This window comes from Rhincodon typus, chromosome 24 (genome assembly GCF_021869965.1).
Source record: "Rhincodon typus isolate 14 chromosome 24, sRhiTyp1.1, whole genome shotgun sequence".
In the NCBI taxonomy this organism is placed as follows: Eukaryota; Metazoa; Chordata; class Chondrichthyes; order Orectolobiformes; family Rhincodontidae; genus Rhincodon; species Rhincodon typus.
In genome coordinates, this window is record NC_063355.1 from 41,903,477 (window position 1) to 41,922,594 (window position 19,118).

General features: G+C 39.2%; 1 protein-coding gene across 6 annotated transcripts in view; it reads right to left on the reverse strand.

Annotated features, from left to right (window-relative positions):
* ankle2 (ankyrin repeat and LEM domain containing 2) overlaps positions 1–13,858 on the reverse strand; it is a 56,460-nt gene extending 42,602 nt beyond the window's left edge. For 3 of the 6 annotated variants that reach the window (XR_007264655.1, XM_048611414.1, XM_048611416.1), the window contains exons 1-2: positions 13,702–13,858; positions 3,340–3,834 (exon numbers count right to left, since the gene is read on the reverse strand). Coding sequence is in view for 4 of the 6 variants with exons in the window: in XM_048611414.1 (XP_048467371.1) it covers positions 3,340–3,823 (484 nt within the window). In the remaining 2 variants the exon portion in view is untranslated. Of the gene's footprint in view, positions 1–3,339; positions 3,835–13,701 lie in introns of those variants that run through there. The other 3 variants (XM_048611415.1, XM_020534285.2, XM_048611417.1) reach the window with 3 other exon arrangements.
* Between the last annotated feature and the right edge of the window lie 5,260 nt (positions 13,859–19,118).

Sequence of the window (19,118 nt, forward strand, 5' to 3'; positions counted from 1 at the left end):
AAGATTCTTTAAGATCATCATAGATATAGTTTCCTAATAAATTGTAGATTTAAAACACACATATGAAATCACTAAACAAAACATTAGAAAGAAAGGTTTAAAAACTAATTATGAGTACTAGAGTAAAGTGAGGGGCTTCGCTATCTCTTATCAAAGGCAGCGGCTAAGAGAGTTGAAATGATGGGAAATCTCAAAATAGACTCTGTTACAGTCCTGTAAAAAATAGCAGACACAGACAGCATAGTTGAGAAATAAAAGGTCACAAGTGACCATGGAGAGTTCAGTTCCCCACATACCAAAAGGAGCCCATTTAGATCACAGCAACAAGACTACTAATAGTGTGATGTACTGGAAACCGAATCATAGTAGAACAACTCAGCACTAATTAACCAAAAGTACACGGGGGAGGGAGTATTTTTTTCTTCTTTATTCATTCATGAGATGACGGTATCGCTGACCAGGCAGCACTTATTGCCCATCCCTAATTGCTCACAGGGCAGTTGAGAGTCAACCACATTACTATGGGTCTGGAGTCACATGTAGGCCAGACTAGGTAAGGATGGCAGTTTCCTTCCCTAAAGGACATTAGTGAACCATATGGGTTGTTCCTGACAATCGGCAATGGTTTCATGGCCATCATTGGACTTTTAATTCCAGAGATTAATCAAATTCAAATTCCACCATCTGCCATGGCGGGATTTGAACCAGGTCCCCAGAATGATATCTGGGTCTCTGGAATAACAGTCCATTGATAACCTGTAGAGTGCAGGAATTTGAAGCTAGATTTGAGATTTTAAAAATCCTCAGTTGTAACTTTTCCAGATCTTTAACAAAACTAATAAAGGTAAGTTGGGGATGGGGATAGGCTTAGAACAGTTTGAACAATTAATTTCAAGTTCAAAGATATATTTGGCACCTGAAAAACATGGAGGTCATGGATGTCAATTCCTGAAACATGGCAGAACAATCTCATATCTCTGCAGAGACGTCGCAGATGTCCCAGTACATGAATCATGAAGTTAGTATGGAGGTACAGCAAGTGATCAGGAAGCCAAATGGAATGTAGGGAATATTAAAGTAGGGAAGTTTTACAACAACATTACAGGGCATAAGTGAGACCACATCTGCAATACTGTGTATATTTTTGGTCTCCTTGTTCAAAGGGAAAGATATAATTGCTTTAGAACCAGTTCAGAGAAGGTTCAATTAGCTCATTCGTGAGATGAAGGGCTTACTTTGTGAAGAAAGGTTAAATAGTTTACGTCTTTACCTATTGGCATTTAGAAGAATTACAGATGACTATATTGAAATGTAGATCCTGGTGCAACTGGACAGGGTGGATATGGGAAAGATAGCTCCCTTTTTCTAGTTCAGTATTTAAGAATAAGAAATTTTCAAGTCAGAAAGGAGGAGTAGTTTTTTTTCCCCTGAGGGTTAGGAGAGTGTTGAATTCTCTTGACAGAATGCAGTGGAGGTCTGGTATTTAAATTTATCCATGGCTGAATTGATTTTTGATAGACAAGGGAGCTAATAGTTCAATTGCAGACAACAAATTGGAAATGAAACAACCAGATCACCTACGATCTTAATTAATGGTGCAGCAGGCTCAAAAGGAACAAATGATCTATCCCTGCCCCTATGCTCCTACAAGAGATAACACAGACATTATCTTCAGTGCATGTCAAATTAAAAAAAACACAAGGAATAGCGCCAACCGATGCTTATGGTCTTCTTCAACCTCACAAAAGCCTTTAATTTTGACAATGCCTATGGAGTAACCTCCTCAAATTTGGCTGACCTCAAAATTTATTATCATCCTCCACCTACTCTACAATATGATGCAATCCATGATTGTCATTAACGGAGCCACCATAGATGCTATCTTGGCAAAACAAAAACTCGGGTTAACCAAGATTATGGTCCTGCATCAACTCTCACCTTCATTTTCTTCCCTGCAATGCTGTGCATCACCTCCAGCAAATTACACAAAGGCGTATAGAAATAAATCTACAGAATAGACAGGAAAGTATTCAGCCTACTTCACCTTCAATCCAAAACCCTCTAACTCGGCCTTCAGTCACTGAGTTTTAGTTCACAGCTATTATTTGTGCATACAAACACTCAGAAACTGAGCTCCATGTCATTGCTGATTCCTTCTTTGAAGTATTTGAGAACATGGGCCTTTTGCTAAATACTTAGTAAACCAAGGTCTATTTCAATCAGTTTTCACAGCAAAATGTCTTACCCCATCAGTTAAGATCAATGGTGAGATCTTGGAAAATGCTGATCATTTCCATACCTGAGAGTCTCCTCTTGACAAAAACAGATGTAAATAACAAAATTCATCAGCTGTGACATTCACCAATATGATACCTCAGTCTTCAGTTGACTGAGAAACTTGAGTATACAAGCATTAGGATCTCAAACCCGAGACAAAGATCAGGTTTACTGGGCAGTAAAAATGACCAGACTCCTTGAAAAATACATGGGAGCAATATCAAAGCACTGGAGAAGTGACACAGGTCTTCACAAAATCCTCCAAATCCAGAAGTAAAAGTGGCAGTCCAAAAGCAGAAACTCTCCAATGCCAACATTGAGGTGCTAATCATTCAACGACAGCTCACTGGACATGACATATCACTCACGAGCCTAACACTAGACCTCTGATGCAACTCTCATAAGAGACTCCCATGAGAGCAGCTGAAATGCTTTAGCAATGTCCTCAAAGCCTCACTGAAAAGGTCAAAAATAACCAGGAAATTAAAGATGATCCTAGCTTGTGACTGATCAAAGTGGAAAAGACTCAATAGAGAAGACATTGAATACACTGAAAGATTTTGTCGTGGAACATGTGGAGGGGAAGTCACGGTATCAAAGAGAGCGCACAACTCATCTTTCCAACCCTTTAAACATCACCTGTCCCGCATAGAACAATTCTGAAGGTCACACATTAATTTTATAAGCCATTTCAGAATCTACTGAACCAGAATGGAAGCACAGCATTCCAAATTCTGAGGGACTGCTTAAGGAGAAAATCAGAGGGTAGAAGTCTCCACTCCATTATTTTCTCCTGCAATTTAAGCTAGTTCACAGAAGTAAAGGAAAGAATGTTATAACCCATGATATCACCTAGTTCCTTCCTTGCACCCTGCTCCATTGTTAGATGCATGTAATCTTCAAGGGATGGACTGTTGACCGTGATGGGAACATTATGACAGTTCAAAGCTGACCTTTGAGGTTCCACTGAAAGGATGATCAATAATGGAGAAGTAATTCAGGTAAGGTTAGCCCTGACATAACTACGCATGTTTATGTACTTAGAATATTTAAGAGACTCACCATTCCTGGACAATATGTCATCCCAGACTGGACAAACCCCATAATAAAGTGAAGGGGAGGCAGTTGACCCTCCCAACATCTGTTCAGCACTATTCTGTAAATCACTCACATCTACATCTTTTGATAATGATGCCTCATCTGGAGGATTCGGTCCCACATCACATCCAAAATGTCCATCGTTGTTGGCACTAACAACTCTTGATGGATGGGACTGGTCAGAATATGCAGAACTGTAGGCAGACACATGTGAGGAATGGCTACACAAACTTTTGTCATCATCAGGCTTGGCTGAATAATTAGTCAATTCAGGCAGTTTAAGTGATTCTCCTCCTCCCTGGTGCTCCAACAAAGCCTGGGCTAGCTTCTTTTCAAAAATGGAACGGGTGGTCAAAGTTATGGGTCCATAGTTCAATCCAGCATTGAGAATTTCTTGTCTGAGTTCAGCAGGGGTAAGTTGCTTCAATCTCATCAAAATAGAATCCATGCTGTCTTTATCTGTGGAGAAAAAAAAGGGATAAAATCTATAAAGGAACAAAATATGCTCAGGAGCTGACAACAAATTTACCATTAATCTTTAACCCTTCAGGACTTAATTTCTTTTAGATTTGAACGCAACCGTGTAACTTTTGAGCATTTGTAGTGATTTTCTTAGCAAAAAGCTTCATGTAACATAAGAGTACTTCAGTGATTCAGCTCCCATTCAAAATAGCAACAACTCAAAAATAAGATTCATAGATATTTTTCATAGAAGTTGAATAAAATTAGATTGCAATTTTTCCATTCCTTTTCTCACCCCATCTTCCATTAAAACATATTAGTCAGATTGTTATTCAGACCATCATTAAATGCAATAGAAGTAATTTAGTTACAAAAACAATTTATTATGGATGCCGAAAAATTGAAATTAAAACTGAAAATGCTGGAAATAGCAGGTCTAGAGATAGAAAGAAACTATTGTCAAAAGGTCTGCAACCTCAGAATTACCTTTCGTCAACAACAGTAGCTAATTGCTGCTTTATCACCAACATCTTTGACACCAGAACAAACAAACCTCAGATTACCTCTATCATAGGGAGACAAACTACAAAATGACAGAAAACTCAATAGGGCCCTTCCATTTTAGTGCAGAATCTGCCACATCTGAATGCTGGAACAAAACAGATGCAAAAAGACTTGTAAATTAAATAAAGGTAGTAAGTATCTTAGGATCCCTTTATTTTAACATCTCTGAACAGGTTGAATAGAAAATACTCACCCTGAGGAACTTCTGCAGACATATCCTGGAGCTGAGATAACTGACTTGCAAATATCACAACCATCTTCCTTTTTGCCAGGTATAACAGAGCGTTTCCTCCCATTGACTCTAGTTTTGCTAGGGCTCCTTAATGCCACACTTGGTCAAATGCTGCCTTGATGTCAAAGGCAGTTACTCTCACCTCAACTGCGGAATTCAGCTTTTTTGTCCATAGCTGAACCAAGTCTCTAATGAGGTTAGGAGTTAAGTGGCCTTAATGAAAACCCAACTTAACTAAGCCACAGTACCGCCTCAAACTGAATGCATAATAAGATATAATCTGAACAGTTATTTTTGATTATAGCACACTCCCTTATTGATTACTAAAGAACGAACACGGGGTTGACTACCTGCAGATTACAGGTCGACAATTCAAATTGCAGAAGTTCTGGTGACAAAGTGAGTTGCAACAGTCCACCAAATGGATCTGGAAAATTTCCTGTAACCTTTTCATATCAGCATACACAAGCTTTCTTCAAAAATAATTCTGCTCCTCCTGTTAACTTTGCACCTTAGTTTATGACTTTCACTTGTTCTACTGACTTACAGTAGAAAGCTCACTATGCACCATAAAATTACACAAGTTTCTGTTCCTTGTCTCTTACAAAGAAAAGTAGTTATATGGACTTTCTAGACTGTAGAAACTAAACAAGAAAATTTCCTAAAATGCTATATCTTCTATCTCATGTCTGCTTTAGCTTTATGCTATACAAAATGGTATCAACACACTTGACACAGAACACCACTGTGCTTCCATAAAAGCAAGCCAGGAGAAAAATGAACAGATGGGTACGGATGTGAATCTGTCTCTTATTTAGTCTGAAAGCCAAGATATGCCTAAAGCTTCAATTCCCTGTTCAGAGTATCACATTTACGCATACTTGCACAGACAAAGGATTTATTCTTGTACATTTGGATCTGCTCAATTTTGCAATCTGCTTCAGTGATTGAATGCTTGGAAAGTAGATTTTAAGGCCATTTTCTAGACGTTTGGTTGCAAGCTACTGTACTACACGGGTCCCATATCAGATTTGTGGTCTCTGCTCAGTTAAGCACTCTTAACAAAAGGTAACATTTGCTGTAATGGTAATTGCATTCACATCATGCAAAAACAGAACTGGACTCTGATTTGGTGCCATCCTTAACAAATAACCTGCTAACTTCAGTCACATACACTGAACAGCTACTCAAGGTGAAGATTTTGAAATGCTGACAGCATCTTCAGGAAGAATGAAAGAGCAGGGGAAAAAAAAATCTAAAATTCCTAACTTAAATTTTTTGCTTGTGTAATATCTCAAGCTGCACTGCAAGTCAGGTTTGAAACAAGATAAAATGCAAAAATTAGGCTGGAAACACATTTGATTGTTTGTGTTTTTCAGTAATTCTGCAAATATTTTGGCAATTCAGTCCCAACTTTTCAACTAACTAACTATATTCAAAACAGTGCGTCACCCACAAAGCAGAGTAAATGATTCAGTTCCTAAGAATGAAAAATTGCACCAATAATAAACTTTGTCTTTTTCACACCAAAAAATGTTAACAGTAAAGAGCTTTTTTTTTTTGAAAGCTGTGGTCATAAAGGACAACACTGGCAGTTATATAGCACCTTACATGACTTCAGGTGTCCCCAAGACTCTTTACAGCCTCATGGCTTGTCATTTGGAACGGAATACAGATAATGTTTTAGTAGGGGAGGGAATCCTCTTTCAGAGATTTCACCCCTTTTGTGCGAGCCCTCAGCATTCAAGTTCAAAGAAGGATTCTATTCACATGCTATCATCTTCTCTCAAAGTATCAAAACTCTTTGCAGTATGCTTTGTGCTCGGCCATGCTGGCTCAGGATCGCCAGTAACTTCCTTTTCTTTTGCTTTATTTTCAATTTTCTATCTTTGCAGAAACTTCTTAAATTCCAGGTAAGGACTCCTCCCAAGTCACCCCAATAACACAGCTGCTCACACGTGCATCAGCCTTGGATGATTTAGATGCTCAGCAAGAAGGCAATATGTTCAGTAAGCCACACTACATAAATGGGCAAAAGCAGTAATAGACAGAACACAAGAACTAGGAGCAGGAGTAGGCCGTCTGGCCCTTCGAGCCTGCTCCGCCATTCAATAAGATCATGGCTGATCCTTTCGTGGACTCAGATCCACTTACCCACGTTCTCACCGTAACCCTTAATTCCTTTATTGTTCAAAAAAAATCTACCTTTTTTTTAAAAAGCGTTTACTGAAGTAGCGTCAACTACTTCACTGGGCAAGGAATTCCATAGATTAACAACCCTCTGGGTGAAGAAATTCCTTCTCAGTTCAGTCCTAAATCTGCTCCCTCTAATCTTGAGGCTATGCCCTCTTGTCCTAGCTTCACCTGCTAGTGGAAACATCCTCTCTACTTCTATCTTATCTATTCCCTTCATAATTTTATATGTTTCTATAAGATCCCCCCTCAATCTTCTGAATTCCAATGAATATAATCCCAATCTACTCAGTCTCTCCTCATAAGCCAACCCCCTCAACTCCGGAATCAACCTCGTGAACCTCCTTTGCGCCCCCTCCAGTGCCAGTACATCCTTTCTCAAGTAAGGAGACCAAAACTGCACACAGTACTCTAGGTGTGGCCTCACCAGCACCTTGTACAGCTGCAACATAACCTCTCTGCTTTTAATCTCAATCCCTCTAGCAATGAAGGACAAAATTCCATTCGCCTTCCTAATTACTTGTTGTACCTGCAGACCTACCTTCTGTGATTCATGCACAAGGACACCCAGGTCCCTCTGCATAGCAGCCTGCTGCAACTTTTTACCATTCAAGTAATAATCCTTTTTACTATTACTCCTACCAAAATGTATCACTTCACATTTATTTACATTGTATTCCATCTGCCAGACCTTTGCCCACTCACTCAATGTATCTATGTTCCTCTGCAAAGTTTCACAGTCCTCTGCACACTTTGCTTTGCCACTCATCTTAGTGTCATCTGCAAACTTTGACACCCTACACGTGGTCCCCAGCTCCAAGTCATCTATATAAATTGTAAATAATTGCGGTCCCAACACCGATCCCTGAGGCACACCACTAGTCACTGACTGCCAGCTAGAATAGCACTCATTTATCCCCACTCTTTGCTTCCTGTTGGTCAACCAATCCTCTATCCATGCTAATACTTTACCCTTAGTGCCATGCATCCTTACCTTATGCAGCAGCCTCTTGTGCGGCACCTTGTCAAAGGCCTTTTGGAAGTCTAGGTACACCACATCCACTGGGTTCCCATTGTCCACCTCGCTCGTAATGTCTTCATAGAGTTCCAAAAGATTTGTCAAGCATGACCTGCCCTTCATGAACCCATGCTGCGTCTGCCCAACGGGACAATTTCTATCAAGATGCCTTGCTATTTCTTCCTTGATAATAGACTCAAGCATCTTCCCCACTACAGAGGTTAAGCTAACTGGTCTATAATTCCACATCTTTGTCTACTTTGCTGGAAACCAAATGCCAAGGAGAGAAATTAACCAACTCCAAAGTGATCAGACATTGGTCATTATCTTAATTTCCCTCTCAATTTCCCTTTTCTTTAAATACACTTTCTTAACGTAATTGGCTGATGGAGTCACTGAAGGACTGTCCAGAAATATCAAACATATGATGGCAAGTGCTCCATGTAATTGCTGCTTACTGACAGAATGCAGAATATGTAGTCAGACATTGAAGGAATGGCAATACCAGAGTCATCTGCAGCACAGCTTTGGAGACAGCTGCTGAACATTATATACAATGTCATCTGCTAGCTCCTCAATGAGGTGGTACGTTTAGCCAAATTAGGAATGAGTTTTAAACAGACTGGCAAAATGCCAGTGTGACCATAGGGGCCATTCCCCACAAATCAGAACACAGACAAGCCAGAACTAGCAATTGCAAAAGCTGATCTTTCAACAAATAGCAGCACTGTCTTGCCAACTTCCACCTATGTCAGAATGAAGATAGAATGTCAACTCCAAAGGAGGGGGAGGCTCACTGGTCTTTAGTGGGATCACTGGTGACTAACACCATGTCCCAATTTGCTTCCAGGAATCTGTTGCTGAAACACAGTTTCATCCATTCTTCCTGTCAACAAAAGTGGAGTCAGGAAAGTACAGGGATATCATAAACAGACTTTAAAAGAAAATATTGATGTGCCATGGTGACAAACAAAAAGCACGTATACATACACACACACACAAACGGGTTTAAATCAAGTCGGAATCAATTAATTGATTAGCTAAGCATACTGAGTGTAGAGATGCTACAAGAACAAGTGTTATGAAAGGAATACTAGTATGAAACTTAAAGGTGTTGTGGGGAATGTTTGGCTCCTCTGTATTTGGGTGGACTGGAGTATTTATTTCATCAGGATGGGTAGGCCAGTTGGTCAACATGAGGGAGCATTTACGTGTGCTTTCAAGGTGGCTTGCTATTCATAAACAACATCTGCTTTGAAGTCTTTAGCCCTATGAAAAGTACTGACTCATTCTGTGAAACTTCTCAACCTCCCCTTAGAATATAGAACATAGATCAAAGAATGCCTACAGTGTGGAAACAGGCCATTCAGACCAACAAGTCCACACCACCCCTCTGAACAGCATCCCACCCAGACCCATTCCCCTATATTTCCCATATCTAACCCACCTATTCTGCACATCCCTGAACACTACGGGCAATTTAGCATGGCCAATCCACCAAGCCTGCACATCTTTGGACTGTGGGAGGAAGCCGGAGCACCCGGAGGAAACCCATGCAGACACGGGGAGAATGTGCAAACTCCACACAGATAGTCGCCCAAGGGTGGAATTCGAACCTGGGTCCCTGGTGCTGTGAGGTAGCAGTGCTAACTACTGAGCCACCGTGCCTCATCTTCGAGATAAATTTAAGTTCATGGTTACCAATTGTCTAACAGCACATCAAAATCCCCATACTAATTTCTCTGGGAAATAAGGTCAGTATATCTTACTGCTTCAACAGACATCAGTATATATAGCTTCCATATGACGCAGTAGTAGTGTCCTTATTTCTGGGCCTGTAGGCCCAGGTTCAGAGGTATGACAGGTTGATTAAAAATATCTACATGGTTTTCATGTGTTCTTAGCAGGAAGGGCCAGTTGAGTAAATGATCTATATTGCACTGCAAATATTGTATAAACCTTTGCTCCAAACATACCATTCACCTAGAAATCAGAGAGGAATGCACAAGATCTCCCTCTATAATTCTCAGCCTTCAACAGCAACAAATAAAGTTCTCTTCTACATAAACTCCAAAACAAAGTCACTAAAAGAAAACTTACTACAAATTAGATGCATGCACTTCAAATGAGCCAGAACCTAAGCATCAGCATTGCAATCAGTAGTTAAAAGAGAGCAGCCTGGCTTTGGACCGAGTCCAATTTTTATGATATGGAGTTTGACTGTTGTTGGGAGTTTGGTTGTTAGGCCTTGAAGGAAACATGTGAAGAACTTTATAGAAATACAAAAGATTTTAATGACAAGATTAAGTTGATCTAAAGCACTACTTCAAGAAAAGCCCAGGACACTAAAACAAAGGAACATGGGTAAGAATTAGGAGAACATGCGAAGATACAAATCTGCTCTGCAATTCAATAACATCATGACTGATATGATTGTGGCCTGAACTCCATATTCGTGACTAACCCCAACACCATTCAAGTTCTTTGTTCGGCACAAATCTAGTGAATATTTCTTAAGACCGAGGTCGATGACCTAGCTTCCACCACTTTTTAGGAAATAAATACCTCCATTGACTTAGAACCACCAGAAAAAAAATCTCCATCTTAAGTAGACCCCTATTTTAAACTCAAAGCAAATATGATGGGATGCATGGACTCCTTCTGCGTCATAACAATTCCACTGGACTGAGATGACCGACGTCCAACAACCACAACCATCTTTTTCAGTGCTAGGTATGACTCCAACCAATAGAGTGTTGATTGATTCTAGTTTTGCTAGGGCTCCTTTGCAGCAAACTCAGCCAAATGCTGCCTTAAAGTTAAGGGCAGTCACTCTCACTTCATCTCTGGAGTTTAGTTGTTTTGTCAATGTTTGGTCCAAGTCTGTATTGAGGTTAGATGTGGCAGGTCTTCGGTAGAACCCAAATTGAGAGTCAGCGAAGAGGTTATTCCAATTATTTCCTAGGATGTTATCTATATCCACTACAATGAAAACAGATGTAAAATATCTGTTTAATTCATCCACCAATTCCTTATTACCCATCATTAGTTCCCAAAATTCACTCTGTAAAAGAACCAACTTTCAGTTTCCCTACCATTTTCTTTTTTAAATACCTACAGAAGTTCAGTGTGTTTTTACATTTCTAGCTGACTCTCCCAATCAACTTCTCTGCTCTGAGATAGTTGGAACTGCCGATGCTGGAGTCTGAGAAAACAAGGTGTAGAGCTGGATGAACACAGCAGGCCAGGCAGCATCAGAGGAGCAGGAAAGCTGACGTTTCGGGTCTGGACCCTTCTTCAGAAATGCTCTGCTCTTATTCTTTTCACCATTGTTTAATATTCTGTCCGATCTTCTGACCTGCCGCTGACCAGAATATTGTATGCATATTATCTCAATTTCATACGATCCTTAACTAAGGATGACATATTAATCCCCCAGAGTTTTTCTTTCTCAGCATTATGTATCTTTGCTGAGTGTTACGGAATGTTTTCTTAACTGACTACCACATTAACTCTACTGTCCTATCCCACATACTAATTTCCCAGTTCACCTCAGCCTACTTGGCTTTCATACTCTCATAACTGACTTTATTCAAGTTTAAACACTCGGTCTTGTTTCCACTCTTCACTTCCTCAAACTGAATGCAAAATTCAAAAGAGAAAAGGAAGAAAAGTTAGGAAAAAATACTTCACAGAAAAACCAATCAATACTTGAAGTGATACTCTGGGCAGGTTGTTGGAGGTGAAATCTTAAAAGAATCATTCAAGAGTCTTTTATAGGGAGATAAATGTAAGTCTTTTATTCTGGATGGATATTTAAGGGTCAAGTGGCCTCCCTCATTTCAGCCAAGATGGCGGCAGGTATAATGTCAGCAAACTGCAGAATCATTGGATCAACAAGAGAAAAGGTTCCTGATTATGACTGCTAACGATCCTACTGAAAATATAAGGAACTGCATCTGCAGCTTTTTTGTGACATCCACAGTTGGATAACCTGTCAACATGAATAATGGTTACTTGAGTAAGAAAACATCTCAAATGACACATTAGACTATAACCCAGTAGCAAGTTAATGCCTGCACCAAAACAGGGGAAGAAAGCTAAGCAACTGTTTCCTTACATTGTCACAAAACACTTTGGACATCCTGAAGTTGTGAAAGGTACTACATAAATGCATGATCTTTCTCTTACCTCAGTTTTTTAATCTATTTGGTTTCCTTAATGTTTCAACTTTATTCATGCTTCTTTCCTTGGCTTGACACAGGGATCATTTCAGTCAAGAATCTTTTAATCCAGTTATTTTGTTTCATTTGGGATATGTATATACATTACAGAGATACCAGTAGTTCATGTATATAGATATATTTACTAGTTAAATGTCAAATTTTCAAGTGTTAAATACCTTCAGTTTTCAATTAGACTACCAACTAAAGAAATCAACCTCTGGGGCAGTGTTTAAACAGCAGTAATAAACTAAAAATAAACAACGGATTGATAAAATACATTTAACATGCCACCATCTATTACAGGCACCATATATTAGACACAGATCCTTTCAGAATAAAGCAAGTTTAATTAAACCTAATATTTTACCAGCCAAATTCACACTTTCCTGCACTTGCAGTAAAACCTCAACCTCTATTAAACCAGATATCTTGTTTGCAAGCTGATGTAACTATTAGGTATATAGCATATGGAAAGCAGTAGGCCTATTTCAGGATGAGAGATTCAGCTTCTGCAACAGGTAACATTTGGTAGATAAATTATACATTGAGAAATTAATTAATTTTGATTTTTCTAATCCAACCACAGCTACATCAAGATTTGTGTTTATGATGAAGACTGCAGATTGCGTAATACTAAAAAAAAAGTCACAAAACCAGGTTGTGATCTTGGCGCAAGCACTTAAATGGATATTTTCACATAAACTGCCCCATCACGAACCATGCTGTTAATATTTTTAAGCTAATTCACAACATGTACTATCAAATTACTCATTTTCAGAAGACTTCATATAAAACCCCAAAATAATCTTATTACTGGACACTAGAATCATTCATAACCCTAAGAGAGGCACCAAAACATCAAATTAATGAATAATAAAATTAATTTCAAGTCTACAAGAGGTAATAGTGTGGATACTGGAAATGTGAAATAAGGAATGAAAAATGCTGGTAACGTTAAGCAAATATGACAACGTCTGTAGAGAAGTGGAGAGGTGTTCAAAATAGTCGTCTTTGATAGTGCAAATATGTTTCAGCGTTTGGAGTAGCATTTCACACAGCAACCCTACATACGCTTCATTTAGTTGCGTAAATTACCCAACTATTTTGCAACCTAACATGGTCTACACAATACAAAAAATTCTTTTTTCAGATTTGAAACTCAGGCGGTTAATTAAACCCTTGCTTAGTCATTGAATTTCTCAATCGTCAGAAAGCAGAGCGATTATTGTGTTTTCGCTGCAAAAGTCATTGTTTGGCGATCCCTACGGGAGGCGGCCATAAAGTAAAGGTAAACCTCATATGTTTATACAGCTTTTGTGTCCACATGTAGGACAGAGCTGAATAGACATATGAAAGAAGAAAGGGCTCAGCCTTCCTACACTCTGAAGCACAAAATGCAACAATAAAGCTTCCCAAATGTCCAAGGGACATAGACATTGTGGAGAGCAGCCTGAGGAAGGGGCGAGTGCCACGCATGCGCGCAGCCACAGGGCAGGGCATAAGACAGTGCGGCCCGCAGCAACCACTTGGAACCGCCACTTCGCCCAAAGCCAGAACGGAACATCAACACCTCAATCCCTCTCAGAATACAAGTGGCTTTTACACAGACACATCTCCATCAAAACGCTCACCTGAGCCACATTCCACTCGCCGAGACGTTAATCCAACGACACTTCTCTCAGCAACCGCTAACCGTTCAAACTGTCCAAGCTGCAAAGACCCCGTCCCCGCTGAGCAGGCGTGGCCAACGCACTGCCTGCGCAGGAAATTCAATAGCACATCCGGGGAAGCGGACAATTCGTCCAATCACCCCTCCCTCAAGCTCGCCCTGCAGCCGCTCCTCCTCACCGCAGGTGGTGCTGCGGAGCAGTCCAGTTAGATTCAACAACGCCTGACGTGGAAGTTTTTCCAAATTTAGCTCAAAATGCCAAAGAATGAAAAACACCCTGTATTTTGGGAAAAAAAATTCAAGCAAGCAAAAGACTGGTATTCATAAAGCAACTTTCTCTAGCTCAGGTTCAAAGAGGAGTGGAAGAAAGTATGCTAGGAGGAACACGAGGAATACCTGAAAATGAGGTGTCAACCTGCTGAATTTACCAAACACTTACATACCAACAGCATAGGCAACAAAATGATAGAGAAAAGCAATCACACAATCAACAGATCAAATCTGCACTCCTGCCACATCCAGTCATAAATGGTGGTGGACAATTAGCCTCCCCACTGGAGGAGGAGACTCCACAACTATCCCCATCCTCAAATGATGGAAAAGCCCAGCATATCAGTGCAAAAGGTAAAATTGAAAGATGGGCAGCAATCCTCCGCCACAAGTGCCAAGTGGATGATCCAGCTCAGCCTCCTCCAGTGGTCCCTGGCATCACAACCCCAGTCTTCAGCCAATTTGATTCACTCCACATGATTTCAAGAAACAGTTGGAGAAACTGGATATTGCAAAGGGTATGGGTCCTGACAACATTCCAGCAATAATATGAGGACTTGTGCTCCCCAGAATGTCCCCTCCATTAGCCACACACTTTTGGTGTTGATAGCAACAGTAGCATCTACTTGAGAATGTGGAAAATTGCCCAGGTATGTCCTGTACACAAAAGTAGTACAAATCCAACCCTGCCAATTACTGCTCCATCAGTCTACACTCCACCTTTAGTTGAGTGGAGGAAGATGACATCAACACTGCTATCAAACTGCTCAGCAATAACTTGCGCAGTGATGCCTGGTTTGGATTCAGCCAGGGCTATTCTGCTCCTGATCTCAGTACAGCGTTGGTTCAGACATGGGGAAGAGAGCTGAATTCTACAAGGGAAGTGACAGTGACAGCCTTGACACTAAGGCTGCACTCCATTGAATATTGCATCAAGGAGCCCCAGTAAAACTGGAATCAATGGGCATTGGGGCAAACACTCCACTGGTTAGAGTCATACCTGGTACATAGGAAGATGGTTGGACGCCAGAAATCACAGCTCTAGGCCATCTCTGCAGGAGTTCCTCAGTGTCCTAGACCCCTATCTTAAGCCGCTTCAACAATGACCTTCCCTACATCATAAGGTCAGACACAGGGATGTTTATAGATGATTGCATAATTGGCGATTGTTCAAATACTGAAGCTGTCCCTGTTCAAATGCAACAAGATCTGGACAATATCCAGGTCGAGTTCACAAGTGGCAAGTAACATTCACACCATAAAAGTCAGGCAATAACTATCAAACTGCTGCCCCTCAATATTCAGTGGTGTTACTTACCATCACTGAACCCCCCCACTATCGACATTCTTAGGGTTACCATTGACCAGAAACTTAAACTGGACTCGTAAACACAGTAGCTACAAGAGTAAGTCGGAGGCTAGGAATACTGCGGCAAATAACTCACCTCCTGACTTCCCAAAGACTGCACACCAATGCACAAATCAGAGTGTGATGGAATATTCCCCACTTGCCTGGACATGCATTGCTCCAAGAACACTAAAGAGCAGCAGATACTGGGAATGCTGCTACCACCTGCAAGTTCCCCTCCAAGCCAGTCACTACCCTGACTTGGAAATATATCACCATTCCTTCACTATCATGTTGTCAAAATCCTGGAATTCCCTCCCCAAGAGCATTGGGAGTCTACCTACAGCATGTGGACTGCAGCCGTTCAAGGCAACTCACCACCACCTTTACCATGGTGCTCAGTGGTTAGCATCATGCCTGCTTCCACACTTTAGGCATTCTATGATTCTCGAGTAACTAGTTAATATTCACCTTGGAATTCATATAGCTTCATGTCCTATAGGATTGGCCTATCCTATCAGCATCACCTTGCAAATATGGTCCCAGCCATTTGCTCAGCTTACAAGTTGATGCAGAAATTGAGCACTTCAAAGCCGTCCTTAAGGTCATTGACTCTCTTGATCAGATCATTGTTTGCTGTGTATCACACAAACTTGCAAATGTTCCATGGACTGACACTTTCAGATCTGAGGACAGATTTATAGTGGTAGGTAATTAAAATTACCTGAAAATTACCAAACTCATGGTGGTAAAATGAGATACACAATGCTAAAAGTTAAGCATTTTTTCAAAGCTGTAGCTTGGTATTGGATTCTTTAATTTGAATCCAACCTGCAAATACAAAAGAACATTCAGATTCATCTTGAATCAACAGGTTTGTAATCAGTGGTTATCATCACCCAAACTACTATATTTTTGACCGATAGCTCATCAAGTTTAACATATTGTATAAACGTTTAATGTATTTATTAGCTTATTTGGAAATTTGAAGACAATCAGGTTTTAAAAAGTATACAAGAATGCTTCTCAAATGGTAAGAACCATTATATTAAAAAATTGCATGTATTATGGTTAAATGTAGATCTTTAATGTTGATCAAACAAAATGGAAACTCAGCTCGTTTGCTTTTTCATCTACTACTTAAATTTGATCAACAATAAAAGGTCAAAGCGTAGCATTATTTTGCTGTTTTCTTAAGTTTTCATAAAGCCATTGGCAAAATTCACTTCATTCTGTGGACAGGTTCCGAATTAAGATTTCTGATCTCAACTTACTGGAGAAGGTGTTTGTAGTTGAAGTAACCAGCTCTAGCAACAATGAAAGTGGATTCCCTTGGGTAACTGATGCAATTGTTTGGAAGGTGAGGAAAGAACATTCCCAAGAATATATCAATTGGTCTGTGATCATTCACAGAAGTTGAAAAATCATAAAAGTTATGTAACAGGATTTTACGTGATGCTTAAAAAGGGACAATGTGTTTGTAAACAGCCTTGCATTATGGCACATTAATTCCATTGGTATATATGCAAACATACATTCAAATCTAGATTAAACAAGATGATCTATGCATATTCCCATTCCAAGAACAATTCCCTTGAATACCGTGTTCAAAAATATCTTTGAATATGACTTAATTTCAGCTGCATACACAAGTTGGAACCCGATGAGCTTTAACTCCTGGAATGCAAGATATGGTTCTAACTGGTTTAAAATGGTGTCATTTATGAACTCAAGCCAAGAATTTGTAGGGCTTCACTTCAGAATAAATCTCATTTTACCTCAGGGGCCTTTCCTTACTCTATTTCCAGATTTACATTACATTCCTTGTGCTGGTTTGAAATGAAGCAGCTGCATACTGTGGTATACATAAAAACTTGGCTAAAACAGTTCTTGAAAAAAAAAACAGAAGCACCTGTAGTCTGCAAAGAAAAACATTATCATGTAAATTACTTGTGCTTTCACTTGATAATATGACTGTCAAGAAAAGTTTTTAAACTAGAACTATGAAAAAATCTTGTCCCTTAAAATCAACAATGTAATGTCACAGCACATTAAAACATCATCTTTTGGTAAACATGGGCAGCCTTGGTGGAGAAGTTAACTTAAATAACCAGAAACTTTACTAATCTTTTTATAAGATAATTGACTGTTTTTGCATACTATAGCTGCATTTTTATTATATAACAATACTAAACATTGCCAAATATTTTGATGTGTAGTTTTAGTATCTAGGCATCTTTGCAACTTTAAATGGGTGTATCACTGCCTTGTTTATATCTGTAAAAGGACAGATACTTGTAGCTCCCTTTCAGATTGTTAGCAATAGGATAAAATTAGCGGAAGCCGGTAGTTTTCAGTTATACTGTTCAAAAACCTATTTGATGAAAATCTGGCTTTGGAGCAAACAGCACAGGAAACAACTCATCTCACATAATTTGTCAAAAGGTGCTTCTGAATATAGATCTTAGTGATTCCACTTCAAGCAGTGTCAATGTTGGGTGGGGTGTACAGGAAAGAATCTACTTAGTATCTTTTCTTAGCACTGTGATGCCCTTCAAATACAATGGAAAAAGTGAGATACAAACGAAAGGCAGGAAAGTGGCGTTGAGGATTATCAGATCAGTGTAGACATAATGAGCTGAATGGATGAAATATGCTTCAACGCATTATTGTCCAAACTACATGGTAATGTGAAGAAGAGTGCAAAAGATCATTTAAGTCAAGAACAATTTCACTACAAGCAACACAAAACTTTATAAGGGCAAAGGAAAGTTTAATTTCACAATTACACAATAAATTACAAATGTTAACAAGCAAAACTTTAATTGCTTCAAGAATTGATATGTAGTTGTTAATTAGATTGCTTAAAATGGAGATTAAAGACTGAATTTGTTTTTATGCAACATCTTTCATGACTTTAGGACTTCCTGAAGTGCTTTACAGTTAAATTTCACCTTTTCTGAAGCAAATTAACTGTTATAATGTAGGAAATATTACCGAAATAGTACAAGATTAAAGGTAAAACTTTACTCAAACTCATTGAAGGGAGTCCAAAGTGCAATTTATATTCAAATTAATTTATAGTTGCTTTCTTAACTCAAATTTTGCCCAAATCCCATCTCTGGAAGCCATAGGCTCACAAGACAATTTTTATTTTAAATAACTTAGTAATAATTTCACAAACAAAAATAAATCTGGGAATTTTACAATAACATCTTTAGTTTGTACTTCTATCAAGTATTACTGCTAAATGTTACAAATTGCATGGGAATACTAAACTTCACATTTGGTTATATAGAGTTGGGACGCTGAATAAAGCTTTCTCAAACCACACCCAGTATTGGACAGCACCTTAAAACGTATCAGTGGAATTATTTTTATTTCCAAGAATGATTACTAATTTACTGTAGAGTTAGGGAAGATTAATATTGTAATCCCTGATTTACTAGGAACTGGATTGAGATTTTAGGAATTCAATTCACACAGGACCATAATTAGCAAACAGGAGAACCATTTACTCAAACAGTCTGAGCCACATTTGTACGTGGGTCATTAAAATAAGATTAATGTCCAATCCTCCATCACATTTATATCTTGGAAGGATACCCTGCAAACAGTAGCTGTACTCTTCTTCATTTTTAAAAAAAAATGTAACATTTATCTCTGCCTTATGCAGTGCTATGCTGGAATGGTAATGAAAGCATGTTGATCAATAAGCATTCAGGTTCTGTAGCACACAAATGTAAACAGAAGCTGTTGAA